General features: G+C 51.8%; 1 protein-coding gene across 1 annotated transcript in view; it reads right to left on the reverse strand.

The window, feature by feature from the left end:
• The window catches only part of CCDC180 (coiled-coil domain containing 180), a 52,097-nt gene that overhangs the window by 31,612 nt on the left and 7,791 nt on the right, over nucleotides 1-12,694 (reverse strand). Inside the window, 11 exon segments of the mRNA XM_054584956.1 lie at nucleotides 59-185; nucleotides 1,491-1,606; nucleotides 2,373-2,546; nucleotides 3,682-3,804; nucleotides 5,565-5,653; nucleotides 6,011-6,090; nucleotides 8,488-8,607; nucleotides 9,952-10,115; nucleotides 12,045-12,140; nucleotides 12,258-12,368; nucleotides 12,446-12,574. Coding sequence (XP_054440931.1) covers nucleotides 59-185; nucleotides 1,491-1,606; nucleotides 2,373-2,546; nucleotides 3,682-3,804; nucleotides 5,565-5,653; nucleotides 6,011-6,090; nucleotides 8,488-8,607; nucleotides 9,952-10,115; nucleotides 12,045-12,140; nucleotides 12,258-12,368; nucleotides 12,446-12,574 — 1,329 coding nt within the window.

Consider the following 12,694-nt stretch of genomic DNA (forward strand, 5'->3'; position numbering starts at 1 on the left):
AGCCATCTTTTGCTTCTTGGTGAGTGGCTGGGCTTTCTGTATCCCTCTCTCTCCTTACCTGTTCAAAGATTTCACGAACATGAAAGTGTCGGCTGAGGTTGGAGCTGTAGGAATTGAGTTCTTTCAGTATGATTGCTGAGTACTCCATCACTTCTTGGGTCAGGAGGGCATGAAAATACTCATACCTGGGAAGTAGGTAGGTGAGACCATCATCTAAGAAGGGCTCAGCTGAGTGTGGAAGACCCCAGACAAAAGTCAAGCCCCTGCCCCAGAGAGGTGGGCTGGAAGTTGGCATTTAGCTCTACACAGAGCTGCTATATAGGTTTCTTTTTACAATAATAGTCCTTGGTTTGTTTTTCTGATCATACAAGAAATACAAACTTTGTAGAACATTTAGAAAACACCCACAAGAGTGTTCTCTGCTTGCTGTAACATGGGTTCCCACTTCAAGCCCACAGTCCCAATCCTGTCCTTGAACTTCACCTGTGTCATCTGCATTATCTCACAGGGGTGTCCAACCTGTGGCCCATGGGCCACACGTGGGCCAGGATGGCTATGAATGCGGCCCAACACAAAATTGTAAATTTTCTTAAAACATTATGAGATTTTATTTTGTTTTGTTTTCCTTAGTGTTTGTGTATTTAATGTGTGGCCCAAGACACTGCATCTTCTTCCAGCGTGGCCCAGAGATGCCAAAAGGTTGGACATCCCTGCTTAATGCCTCAAGACCCAGACTTTTATCTGTTTCCTGCAAAAGGAGACCAAGGCTCAGAGGGTTACTTAGCCTCAAGGTATAATTCTGAACCTAAGAACTACAAGCAGTCAGCAGTGTAATTTCTTTTCTGTGAATAGTCCTCAGAGAGTTAATTGTGCAAAGCACAAGGATACAAGATGATTCACAGAGAACTGTTTTTAATATTGAAAAACCGGAACCAATCTTAAAAAGCTAATCCACTGGGGGATGATTAAACAATTATGGAGCAATCATATTAATAAATTCTACATGGTAATTTAAAATGGAAATGTATTTGTAGTTATAAAATTTGCATACAATTTGCATAGTATGATCCAACCTTTGTTTAAAAAATACTACATATGTGTATATACCCACCTCTATACATGCCCATAAAAAGGAGTTGAGCAGGAATGAGGGGAAATTTTCTACATGTGTGTATTAGTTAACTTTTTTTTCTTTAACAAAGAGCATGTATGTTTTAAAATTTTAAAGGCAGCAGAGGGTCCATGCTTTTGACCTTTAAATAACAGGCTTTGAAACCTCCCTCCACAAACGTTTCAGATGAAAGTTCTCCCTGGAAGCTTCTGTGCTGACTGAGAGCAGAGATGTAAAGGACCACGACATTCTCGAGTTGGAGGCAACATTTAGTCTTGAGTTCATTGGGTACCCCCTGGGCTCCAGAGCAGGCAGCCCCTGACCTTGAATTTGAGTTCCGGGTCATCCCCCTCTGTCTTCTGGGGTCTGGTCTGCCTACCTGCATTTTATATTCTTCAGAAAATCTTTGGCCTTTTCCAGGTAAGACTTCAGTGTTTCCTCACTGCTTTCCTGCCTCAGTTGGTCCAACAGCTCGTCAAGTTGGGCCTCCTGGGCCTGGCAGCCAACCCCAAAACAGGAGAAAGCAGGTGGGAGCTGCCGGGTCTCTAGTGACACACACAGACCCCGCCCCCGGGACCGCAGCCAGGCACCCAGGGCAGGCCCGGGACTCTTTTTTCTCTGCAGAAAGGGCTCTGCTTTGGGCCTCTGGGCTCTTAGCGTTCTTCTCTGTCTATTCTACGTCCCTGGAGACCGAGCTCAGATGAGACTCCTCAGGGACACATCCCTCACACCCACCTAACCTGGCCCACCAACACCTTCCCAGGCCACCTGCACCTCGCTTCCACTAGTTGTACTGACATGAGGTACTGAGCACACTCCCTCTACTTCCTAGACTGTGTGAAGCCAGGTGGGGCGGGAGCCAGCTCACTGCCAACAGTAGTTGCTCCATGCCCTCCATTTGTCTGGCTCTCATGCACGTTCCCTTGCAGACACATTTGGATCCAGGGACACACTGCACAGCCCAGACCTGACTCAGGTGAATTCCTTCTACTCTCATCAGGTCCCATGGCCAACATGCGCCTCAAATTCCCCATCAGCTCAAGTTTTAGAGCTCGCTTGAGGTTTTACATTTGAGATTAATTTTTGTTGATGGTGTGAAACATGGGTCAAATTGGTTTTATTTATTTTTCTCCTTTTTTGCACCTGAATGCTAGCTGAGTTCACAGGCCACCAAGCAGAGCTATCAGGCAGCTGACAATCAGGGCGTGGTCCTTCCCTCATCTGCTGTGGGGGCTGCTGGGGGTGCGGGTAGGAGCCATACCTGGTCCTCCAGGCTGTGCTTCTGGCGCTGCAGCTCCATCCGCTTCTCCAGCTCCAGCTCCTGCACAGACAGCAGGCCCTGATGTGCCTCCCACAGCTGCACGGCCTCCTGGAAGTAGCTGAAGAGGTTCAAGCTCTGCCACTCTGCCCGCTTCGCTAGGGCCTCAAAGGATTTCTGCAGTGGCAGAGCCCAGAGAAGGGGCCTTCAGTGCCAAGTGCCCCGGGGCAAGGGGAAGGGACCCACTTACGAGGTTGCCTCACGGAACAGTGGAGGACTCATATCTCCAAGGACTGGCCATTACTGCCTGGGCACTGTCCCTCAAGGTCGTCTTCTGGGCCTCATCTTGGCTCACGGCCCTCCCTCCTCTGGGACAGCATTTCTAGTTGGCCCAAGGTCATACCCTTAGCCTGGCTTTCCCTGAAGTCTCCTGTCTAGGCCCGACCCGTGTCCACTGAAGTCTCTGACAGGAAGAAGATGGAGTTTGGGTTTGGAAGAGAAACAACCCTAGAAACCAGCCCGGGCATTCAGGTGGCTGCACCCATCTCGGCCCAAGGCATCTTTCCTTCTGTGGAGCTCCCTGACCCTCGGCATCTGAGCCAAACCCACACTCTGCTCTCCTTCTTTAAAAAAATAGTTGTCTTGTGCTCTCATCAGTGCTAGGGAGTCAGCAAACTTGGCCTGTGGGCTAAATGCAGCCCTCCATCCCTTTCTGTTTGGCCTTGGGATTTAAGCACAGAGTTTATATTGTTAAATGGCTGGGGACAAAAAAATAAAAAGAAGATATTTAATGATGTGAAAATTATATAAAATTCAAATGTCAGTGTTTACAAAGAAAATTTTCTTGAAACACAGCCACACCCACTTGTTGGCTGCCTTTGTGTGAGGATAGCAGAGTGAGAATTTGTTACAGAGACCTGGCAGCAGCCCACAGAGCCTGAAACATTTGCTATCCAGTCCCTTGCAGAAAATGTTAGTTGACCCTGCTCTAGATTCTAAGCATCTTGGGACAGGGCTTACTGTTCCCGTGGCCCTTCTGTACTCAGATTGAGAGGGGCTCAGGAGCACTCGCTGCTGGGAGGCTGTTTCCAAGGAGAACGGTGTCATTTGGGGCAGGGCGGGGGTGGGGGGGTGGCTGCGAGTCGGGGGAGAGCCTGGAGTGCCCAGCGAGGAGGGACTGCTCTGAGGGGCTGGCCATGATGGAGGAAAAGGACTCCCTCGTGAGAGGAAAGTTGGAGGCCCCGGAATCCCATTCCCCCAGCCCAGCACCCTGGGTGACCCCACCCTGCTGCACGGGTCCCCAGCTACATACGTCCAAGGACTCCAGCTCCTCCTCCACCTTGTTCTGGAGCACTTCCACTGCCTGGAAGAAGGACGGGCTCACCACGCTCTCTGCCTCCTCCTCAGTGAAGGCTTTCCAGTCCAGCAGCTGCTTCTGGAGGGGACAAGGCAGAACCTGGTTTAAAGCTGCTGGGGGCTTCACCTGCCTGGTCCTGCCCCCTGAAACCTGCCTCCATCCACCCTGAGAGCCTCGGGGGAAACACTCTCAGCAGCGGAGATGGTCGTCGCTGTGGTCCACCCACTATGTCCAGGTGCTCTGTGCTGTCCCCTCCCCGTCTCACTGATTCCTCCCACCCATCCCCCCGGAGGTGTTCTCATTAGGCCCCATTAGACAGATGAGGAAACCAGGGCTCAGAGAAGTGAGGGAACTTGCTGGTGGCACACGTGTGGCACATGGCGGGGCCAGGACCTGAACTCAGAACTGTCCTACTGCCAACCCTACAGGCACAACCCACCATCCTATGTGGCCTCAGTGTCGCTGCAAGTCACACAGGGCTCCTGTTTCCTGTAACTGAGCGATGCCAGCTGGAAAGTGGGCTCTCTATGTTAATAAAGCCTTGGTTGATGCATAAACTCTAAAATAACAAACCTCCCCCAAATTAAAAATTTGTCTGTAGTTGAATATTTCCAGGGGTATTGAATAGGAATACCAAGCACCCTCTGTCAGGCTAACGCATGCCTGGGGCACGTGAGGACGTCGGCAAGCACGCAGCCCTTGCAGGAGCCGGACAGAGGGCAGTGAGAAGGGGTGCGTGGCATCAGCCCTCAGGGCCAAAGGGCCCGGGGGTCCTGGGCAGCAGCATCAGGGTATGGTTGGGGGGGTGAGTGCCGGTGGGGCTGGGGGACTCTCAGAGGACATGGCTTACCTCCCTCCTTTCTCTCCAGGCTCTACCTCTGAGGTCTGATGCCCCTAAAGAGCTGAGTGACAGGCACATGGCTGTCCCTATGGCCACACAGCAAATGGGCAGAGCCCTGTGGGCTTGGGCAGCCCCTGGGCCTTTTGCAAACTTGGGTCTTCTTATCTCCAGGTGGGGCTGATGCGCGACACCCACTGTACAGGACCTTGTAGGATTCAAGGACAGTGTCTGCAGCAGGTGGCACTGCCCACAGGAGCGACAGCACCTGGGCTGTGCATCGCACTGTAAAGCTCTGCTTGCCTCAGAGTCTTGGTGGCTGAGCAAAAGCTGGGCAGACACGTGAGGGGTGGAGGAGCAGGAGCTTCTTGAGGGCGGCCGGTGGGGCACTCAGAGCTCGGGGACTCCTACTGCCACAGCTGGCGGATTAGACCATCTTCAAAATGATTGGGCTTTTCTTTCTTTCTTTTTTTTTTTTTAATTTTCCATCTAAACAGTTTTACTGAGGTGGCAGGGAGAGGGCATTTTGACCGAATATTTCCTGTATCCCAGAAAGCCAGGCATTGTCACTGAGGGGCTTTGTGGGCAAACCCACCGGCTCACCCTCTAACAGAGGTGGGCAGGTGAAGAGAAAGGTTGGGTGTGACGGAAATGATAGCGCCGCTCATAAAAGTGGAGCATTGGAAATAACCCGTAGGATGCGGCCAAACTCCTCCGAGTCACTGGTGTCAAGTGTCGCACGTGGTACAGAGTGAAGTCTGAGGCAATCAGAGAGTGTAACTTTGTGAGATCAGGAAGGCTTCCCGGAGGTGGGAACAACATGGGGACAGGGGACAGGAGGCAAGCAGGGGGCAGAGCTTCAGGATACCCATAGCCAATGAAATCCTGCGGTGTGTGAGAAAGGAAAGCAGGGGACCCTAAGCTAGAGAGAGACAGGGTGGGCCAGGGAGGGGACATCAGGCTGAGCCCTGTTCCTCAGGCCGCCCAGCGGGTCACCCACCCTGCACTTTTGCACATAGGCCAGGCACTCCTGCCGGGTCTTCTCATACTGGAAGCGGAGCTGCATCATACACTTGGCGTGGTAGGTGTCTGCATAGATGGAGACAAAACATGTCAGCTGCTCTTCCAGAAGGAAGAAGGGAGATTAGAAAGAGGAGTTTCCCCTTCACGAAGGGAAGCGTCTTCTACCCAGTCAAGTGCCTGAATCAGGATCACTGATGTCACCGCAACCACATGGCTCTGCCAGGCCAGGTCTGAGAGGGCCGCTAGGAGCCCACAGAACTTCTGCTTCCCTCCACCCCTATCCTGTTTCCCACAGGGGGGACTTGCCACCCACTCCTGTAACTTTCAAATAAATGACTGACTGACCAGCTGAAGCTGCTACAAAGCTGCTACTTCAACACAGTTCTGGGGAGACCCAAGGGAAATCCGGCAAACCTCACTCACCAAGGCACTTATTCAGGGAGTTGAAAGAAGAATACCATTCAGCCAGCTGCTCTTTGCTGTAATTGGGGGGCAGAAGGTCACTGGGGAAGGAAGATATGACAAGTAAGTCATGCTCGAATAAAACATTCACTTATCAAAATTGGTAGCATCTTCCAGGAACGTGCTCCCAAGCACTATCTATGTAAATACTGAGGAAACAAAGTGACTCGCTGGGGATTTGCTGGTGCCATGCACACACCTCTTGAAAAGGTCTATCAGTATTAACCAGCTTGTTACTTAGATAGTAAAACCAAATTTTCCTAATGGGAAAAAAAAGCTTTCATCGCTTGACCAAAGAAGCCACTTCTAGGAACCTAATCTGAGATAACAATTTATACAAAGTTATGCATTAAGACGGTCCCTTAACATGACTGTTTATAAAAAGAAAAAAAATAAAAATGCAAACAAACTTCCTATCCAACTATAAAGAATTGTCTACATAAAGTACAGTGAATCCTCTTGTGAAGTCATTAAAAAAGCATGGCAGATTGAAAAATGGCCAAATATCAGTAGCTCCTCCCAAGAGGAGATGAAGTCTATTTCTCCAGCTTTGGATCTGGGCCCAGCCAATGGGATGTTAGCAAACAGGACACAGCAGAGGCTGGGGACGCCTAGAGCACTTCCCTGCCCTCTCGTTGCAGGGAGCTCCTGTGCCATCCCCACCTTGCCAAGGAGCCCGGATAAGGGAGGCTAAGGGAGCAAGGTGAGAGAGGCCCCAGCTCTACCAGCCGAGGCCCTGGACATGGGAGTGGGACCATCCTAGACAACCCGTCCCCAGCCAAGCCATCCCAGATGAGAGGAACCCCCTCCCCGACCCACAGAGTAACGAGAAACAAGAAATGGTTGTTGTTCTCAGCCACTAAGTTTTGGGTGGTGGTATGAAAAGATGCATATGACTAGAGGGACCATATAATTTGCTGTCCAAACCAGGACATTTTTGACAGTGAAAGGGGAAGAGCTATTCATGATTATGCCAGGAGAGGATGGGTAAACCCAGGATACTTGTGGCACCCTCTTGAGGGTGGGGCAGTAAAGAGCAAAAGGTAGGTACAAGAGTGCATACTGCATAATCCCAAACCTAATCATTGCACTAAATGCAATGTGGTACCCTAGATTGGTTCCTGGAACAGAAAGACATTAGTGGAAAAACTGGTCAATCTGAAGAAGTCTGGTGTTTAGTAAATGGAAAAGCATCAAAGTAATTTCTTAGTTTTGACACATGTCAAGTGGTAACATAAGATGACAACAATAGGGGAAACTGATAAACAGGAATTCCATGTGCTATCTTTGTAACTTTTTTGTAAATCTAACATTACTCCAAAATACAAGTGTAATTTACAAACTATTTTTAAATTATATGCACAAATGCTTGTTGGGTCCAAGAAAGTCCATGGGGGCTCTTCCTGGACTTTGGATAACTCCCTCCTGGAGCCCTGGGAGTCTTAGCAACACTCCCCCAGCTGGCCCCACCTCCCGGCCCACAGGCCCACACAGGGCCTGCACGCGAGCACAGGGGCGGGGGAGGTGCAGACCACAGGGTCCTGGGCGCCTGGCACTGGCGTTTGCCCAGTTTAACAAACGAGGGCTCAGAATCACCCATAAGTGGAGTTTTGGAAAACAACAAAAGCACTTTTCCTTGCATTGAGATTTTTATCCAGTTTGTTAATCTTACATTTGCATGAAATTGTGGCTGCATGTGGAGCGGGAGGTACCAGCTGAGGGGGAGACCATGTGGGGCAGTAACTGTCATTTCTATTCTAGCAGAATTTAGGCCCTGCGCTGGGGAGTCCTAGGATGACCAGGATGGGAGGGACCAAGGAAGACATTAAGTGTCTCCAGCTTGCAGGACCATACAGGCTCCATCCTGCTGCTCAGAGTGGATGCCACAGGCTCACCGGGCAGTGGGCTTCCAGGGTCTAGAACGTTCAGTGTACCTCCTGCCAAACAACTTATTATGGGGTCAGAGCTGGACGGACCCAGGTCTGAGGGAGTGTGCACAGCCTCTAACAGGTTCCCTGTCTGATAGCAGCGGCCTCCTCACCGACCTCCCGGCCTCCAGCTTCAGACCCCTCTAGTTTACCCTCCAAACTGCAAAGCTGATGGAGCCACATTGCTCCCCACTGCCCTCAGGAAAAGTCCAACCCCTTAACCTGGTCCCTTTGTCCCCACCACTGTCCCTACACCTCTCCCCTTGCCATTGACTCCTTCCAAGCTCTTTGGCACAGTCACACCAAACTTTTCTGCAGCAAATGTGTCATGTTCATTGTTGCCACTGGGGCTGGAACACCCCATCACGTGGGCCCAGGCAGCCAGCCCAGGACCAGAGAACCCGGAGATGATGGCCTAGCCTGGAGGATGCCTCCGGAGAGACGTCAGTGCTGGGAATTGTGCCTGCCTCCGCCAGAGGCCGCCCTCCCCGGAGTCCCGTCCCGCCGTACCAGATGCTGTAGAGATGCGTCAGCCGCTTTCTCTGCAGGGCTTTCTGGTTCTTCAGGATGTTCTCCAGCTCCTTCTTCACGGCTGGAGGAGCCAGGATCCTCTCACTGGCCATGAACTCACTGGGTGTCCAGGCGTGTTGGCACCACGGAGAAAAGAGGAGGGGCAAGGTGGGTGGGAGAGAGATGATACCCGTGAACATAAGAACGTTCAGAGCCCCAGCACCTTGTGCCACTCCCAGCCCCTCCTCCCACCTTGAGCCTCTGGGACACTGAGAAAAGAAGGAAAGGTGTGGGGGAGAAGAACCAAGGGACTGACAGCGAGGTTCTGGCATTAAGGGCATGGGACCAGCAGGCACAGGTCCAGATGAGGGTCCCGCCTGCGGCCTGCTGGCTCTGTGGCCTTGGGCGAGTCACTGTCCCCACTCTGAATCTGTTTCCTCGTCTGTGATGGAGCAAATGATGATGAAGGCCCAGCAAGATGTTGCAAGCGAAGTGCCCCTAGCACTGTGCGTGACTCAGGGGAAAGGCCCAGTACACATCGGTCCCTGCCATCAACGTTGGTGATTCCTGGCACTCGTAACAACCTCCCAGGCTCAGACCAGGCACTTTTCATGCAGCATCTTATTGACATCACCGAAACCCTATCACCAGTTCACGATTGCATAAGGTTCAGCCTTGCACAAGGAGAGAAAGGCTCCAGGTGTTCAAGTGATAAATCAAGGTCACAAGGAACGTACAGGTGGAGCCAGGTCTCAGGACCCCTTCCTCCATCCTCAGTGTGGGACTCGGATGCTCTCCCTCTGGAAATGCAGATGTACAGATGGGACCTCCACTCCCAGACCCGAAGTGCAGATGGACAGGCACTCTTTGGCATCCTCAGACATCTTGGCCCAAGGTGTCCCTTTCTTTGCAAAAGAGAGACTTCCTTGTTGGCCAAAAGGTCCAGGACCCTCGTATTGGTATTAACAAAAGTGCGGCCTGGCAGGGGAAGCGTGGGGACGCTCTCTTCACCTTCCCTCCCATGGGTGGAATTTCCCACCAGAGGGTGGGAATTATCAAAGCCAAGGAATAGCCTTTGTTTTGCACGACCCAGTAATGCAGGGCTATGTGTAATAGTAAAGAGGGGTAATTGGGCAGATGACCAGACTAACATTTCCAAACAGTTGGTGCGGTTCTCAGAAATCTACATACACAGTGTGGCTCTAAAAAAGCCCGCGAGAAAAGAGACCAAAACATCAGCTGTGCTTCTCGCTGGGGTGAGGGATTAGCAGTGATTTTAAATTTCTTCTAAATTCTTTGCTCTATTTTCACTTTTAAAAAAAATGAGCACATATTACTTTTACCACAGAAAAACGACAGCACTTTAAAGTGGTGCCAAGGAGGGAGGGAGCATGCCGCCGTGCTGCCCACAGGCCAGCCGGGCGAGCTGGGCAAGAGCTGCGGGCAGTGCGCGCGGCCACGGACCTGAAGCTCTGCACCAGGGCCTCCTTCTTGAGAGCCTTCCAGGCATCGACCAGGTCCTGCCAGCGGCGGCGGCTCTCGAGCTCCTGCTTCAGCGTCGCCTCCATCAGGTTGACGGACAGCTGTGCGATGGCCCTCCGGTTTCCCAGCAGGGCTTGGTTTATGACCTGTGGTCACAGGCAGGCAGGCTCTAGATGGGCAGGTGGGCTCTCGAGGGTCAGAACAAGGCCCAGTTGGATAGGGGTGGTCGGAGGCTGGAGAGGGAACAGATGAGGGACCGGCGGAGGCCCTGGGGCTGAGCGCGGCCATGGCCAAGAGGGGCGCTGGCGGCCGTGTCCGAGGGGTGCTGAGGGGGTCGTCAGACAATCAGAGAACCTGCCTGGGGCTCAATAGCCATGGACGGTGACCAGGGCTTTCCCAAAGGCTTAGCTATGAACTGTGACCATGTGAGCTTCAACGCAGCTGCAAAGGCACTGCAGACTGTTAGTTAAAGACGCTGGTTCTGGTTCACTGCAGTTAAGCACTCCAGCGGGCGCGCAGTTTTTAAACTGGTTTTTATTTTGTTTTGTTTTAAATACATTTTCTCAAAAGCAGAGTGCTCATGCCATCAGGGACAAGCCGCATATGGTAGTGATGAGGGAACAAAGGAGGCCAGAGCTGGGACGTTCCTGGGCAGTCCTCCCAGTGGCTCTTTCCGGGGCACCCTTGGCATGGCAGTGGGGAGAATTCTTCATTGTGTGTCACTGTTGTGTCATTTGGCCTTCCAGCTCCCCTCAATGAGAGTGGCCTCTCCCATTCCCCCAGGGACTATGGCATTCAAAAAAGCCTCTCCACACTTCCTAAAACCCTCGAGGTGCTTCCCTGGGGCGGGGGTGAGAACCTGCCAAGCACAGGTCCCTGTGACACTTGTCATTGGAACCTGAGATTTGATGCCAGCTGTACTTCCTGACTTGGGTACGTACCTCCTGAACCTCCAGGTCTGCAGCCGTAATATGAAGATACTTACAGCACCGGGAATTTGTGAAATTAAGTGAGATAAATGAGCATAGAGCAAGTAGAATTTGCCAGTTGTTATAATGAGTGAAATAAGCATAGGGAAGTCAGACAGTGGAACAAACTCAGGACACTGCTAACTCTGACTCCGCTAATGGATCAAAGAGATACAAGCTGGGAACTCTTGCTTGTCTCGAAATGAGAGCCACCGTTGCTGAACCCTCTTTTATCACCTTCCCAACAAGTGCTGGGGGGTTAGTAGCATTATCCCCATTTTATGGACAGGGAGTTCCAGGGTCAGGGGCTGAGTTGTTTCCGGAAGCTTTCATGTCCGGGCAGTGGAGAGGATGGCTGTGCTTTGTCTGCGACCCTGAGGCACAGACCTGGGCTGGAGCCCGTCTGTGATTCTCAACGCCATACCCCCTTCATCATTATCTGGCTGCCCAGCATTCTGTTCAGGAGCTAGAAACTCATGCAAACAAAAACGTGCCTCCCAGTAGCCAATAGAAGTGCCCTTTCATGCAGCAGAGGGGTCGGACTTAACTGACCTTGGAGGCATCGAGTCCTGTTTTTTGATACCTTGTTTTTTTAATCCCAAAGAAAGCAGCTGGGGGAGGCTGGGGTTGTGGACAGGGAAGCAGTGGGGACAGAGCGGGAACAGGCACGGTTCAGCAGCAGGCACGGACGGCCCACGGGAGGGGAGACAACTGAAAAAAGCTAGAAAAGCTAGACCAACAGAGCAGGCTGGGGTCATTCACGAGGGCACGAACCGCCCCGAGACACTGACAGCTTCCAGATGATGCCTCCCTGTGCAGCACCTGTGTTACGGCAGCACGTGGCCCGGTAGGCGCTGGTAAAATCATGGGTGCTCAAAATGATGGCTCTGCGTTAGGTCCACTGGGACGTATGCAGTGTACTTTAGACAGATTTCTATTGAAAATACTTAACTAAACCTCTGGTCCTGAACTTAAGTGGCCTGCCTGAGTCACCTGGAAATGCCACCTATGAGAAACCCATCACTCCTGAGACACCAGGCTCTGGGGCACCCAGAGTCCTGGCTCCTCCTTCCGTGAGCTGGTCCCCTGCACAGGAAAGCCACTCACCATGGCTTCTTTATCGATCAGCCTGTGCACGTCGGGTGGCATGAGGTAGGACGTTTTCTTTATGATTTCCATGTATTTCTTCAACACACTTTTTAGCTAGAAACGACGAGATGCCATAGTTAGTGACTCTCTTTTTTCCTGGAGAACTAAAAGGAAACAGACAGGTCTCACACAGGTGGAAATCACTAGGAGCCCATTGGGAGGCCAACTCACTTTATCTGCCCGGGAGAACTCGACTGAGTAGAGTGTCTCATCCAGCTCCTTAACCCCCTGCTTCTGGAGCTGGGACTTCTTGGCCACCTGGTCCCACAGTTCCAACAGAGTCTATGTGGAGAAATTTGAGTCAGACCAGGAGAGCAGAGGGCAGGGTGGGCCAGGTCAACCCATGAGGGGACCCCTACTTCGATATTGTAGTCTTCGAAGTTGTTGTCATTTTCCACCTTTTTGAAGAGGCAGTTGATGTCTTCCTCAAGCTCAGCCAGCTTTTTAAAAAGAAGAGCTCCTGGCTCCAAGATGAGGGGTTCCATTTCCTAAAACAGGCCAGGAGGGCCAAGGCGACAGTATCATCAGCCTCGGGGCAGCAGGAAGCCCCACCCCCCGCCCCAACCCCATAATGAGGAAGTGTTGGCCATGGTCCTATCTCAAAAATC

Source organism: Pteronotus mesoamericanus, unplaced genomic scaffold (assembly GCF_021234165.1).
Source record: "Pteronotus mesoamericanus isolate MK-2021 breed Mesoamerican mustached bat unplaced genomic scaffold, CSHL_Meso_final contig_78, whole genome shotgun sequence".
Taxonomy (NCBI): domain Eukaryota; kingdom Metazoa; phylum Chordata; class Mammalia; order Chiroptera; family Mormoopidae; genus Pteronotus; species Pteronotus mesoamericanus.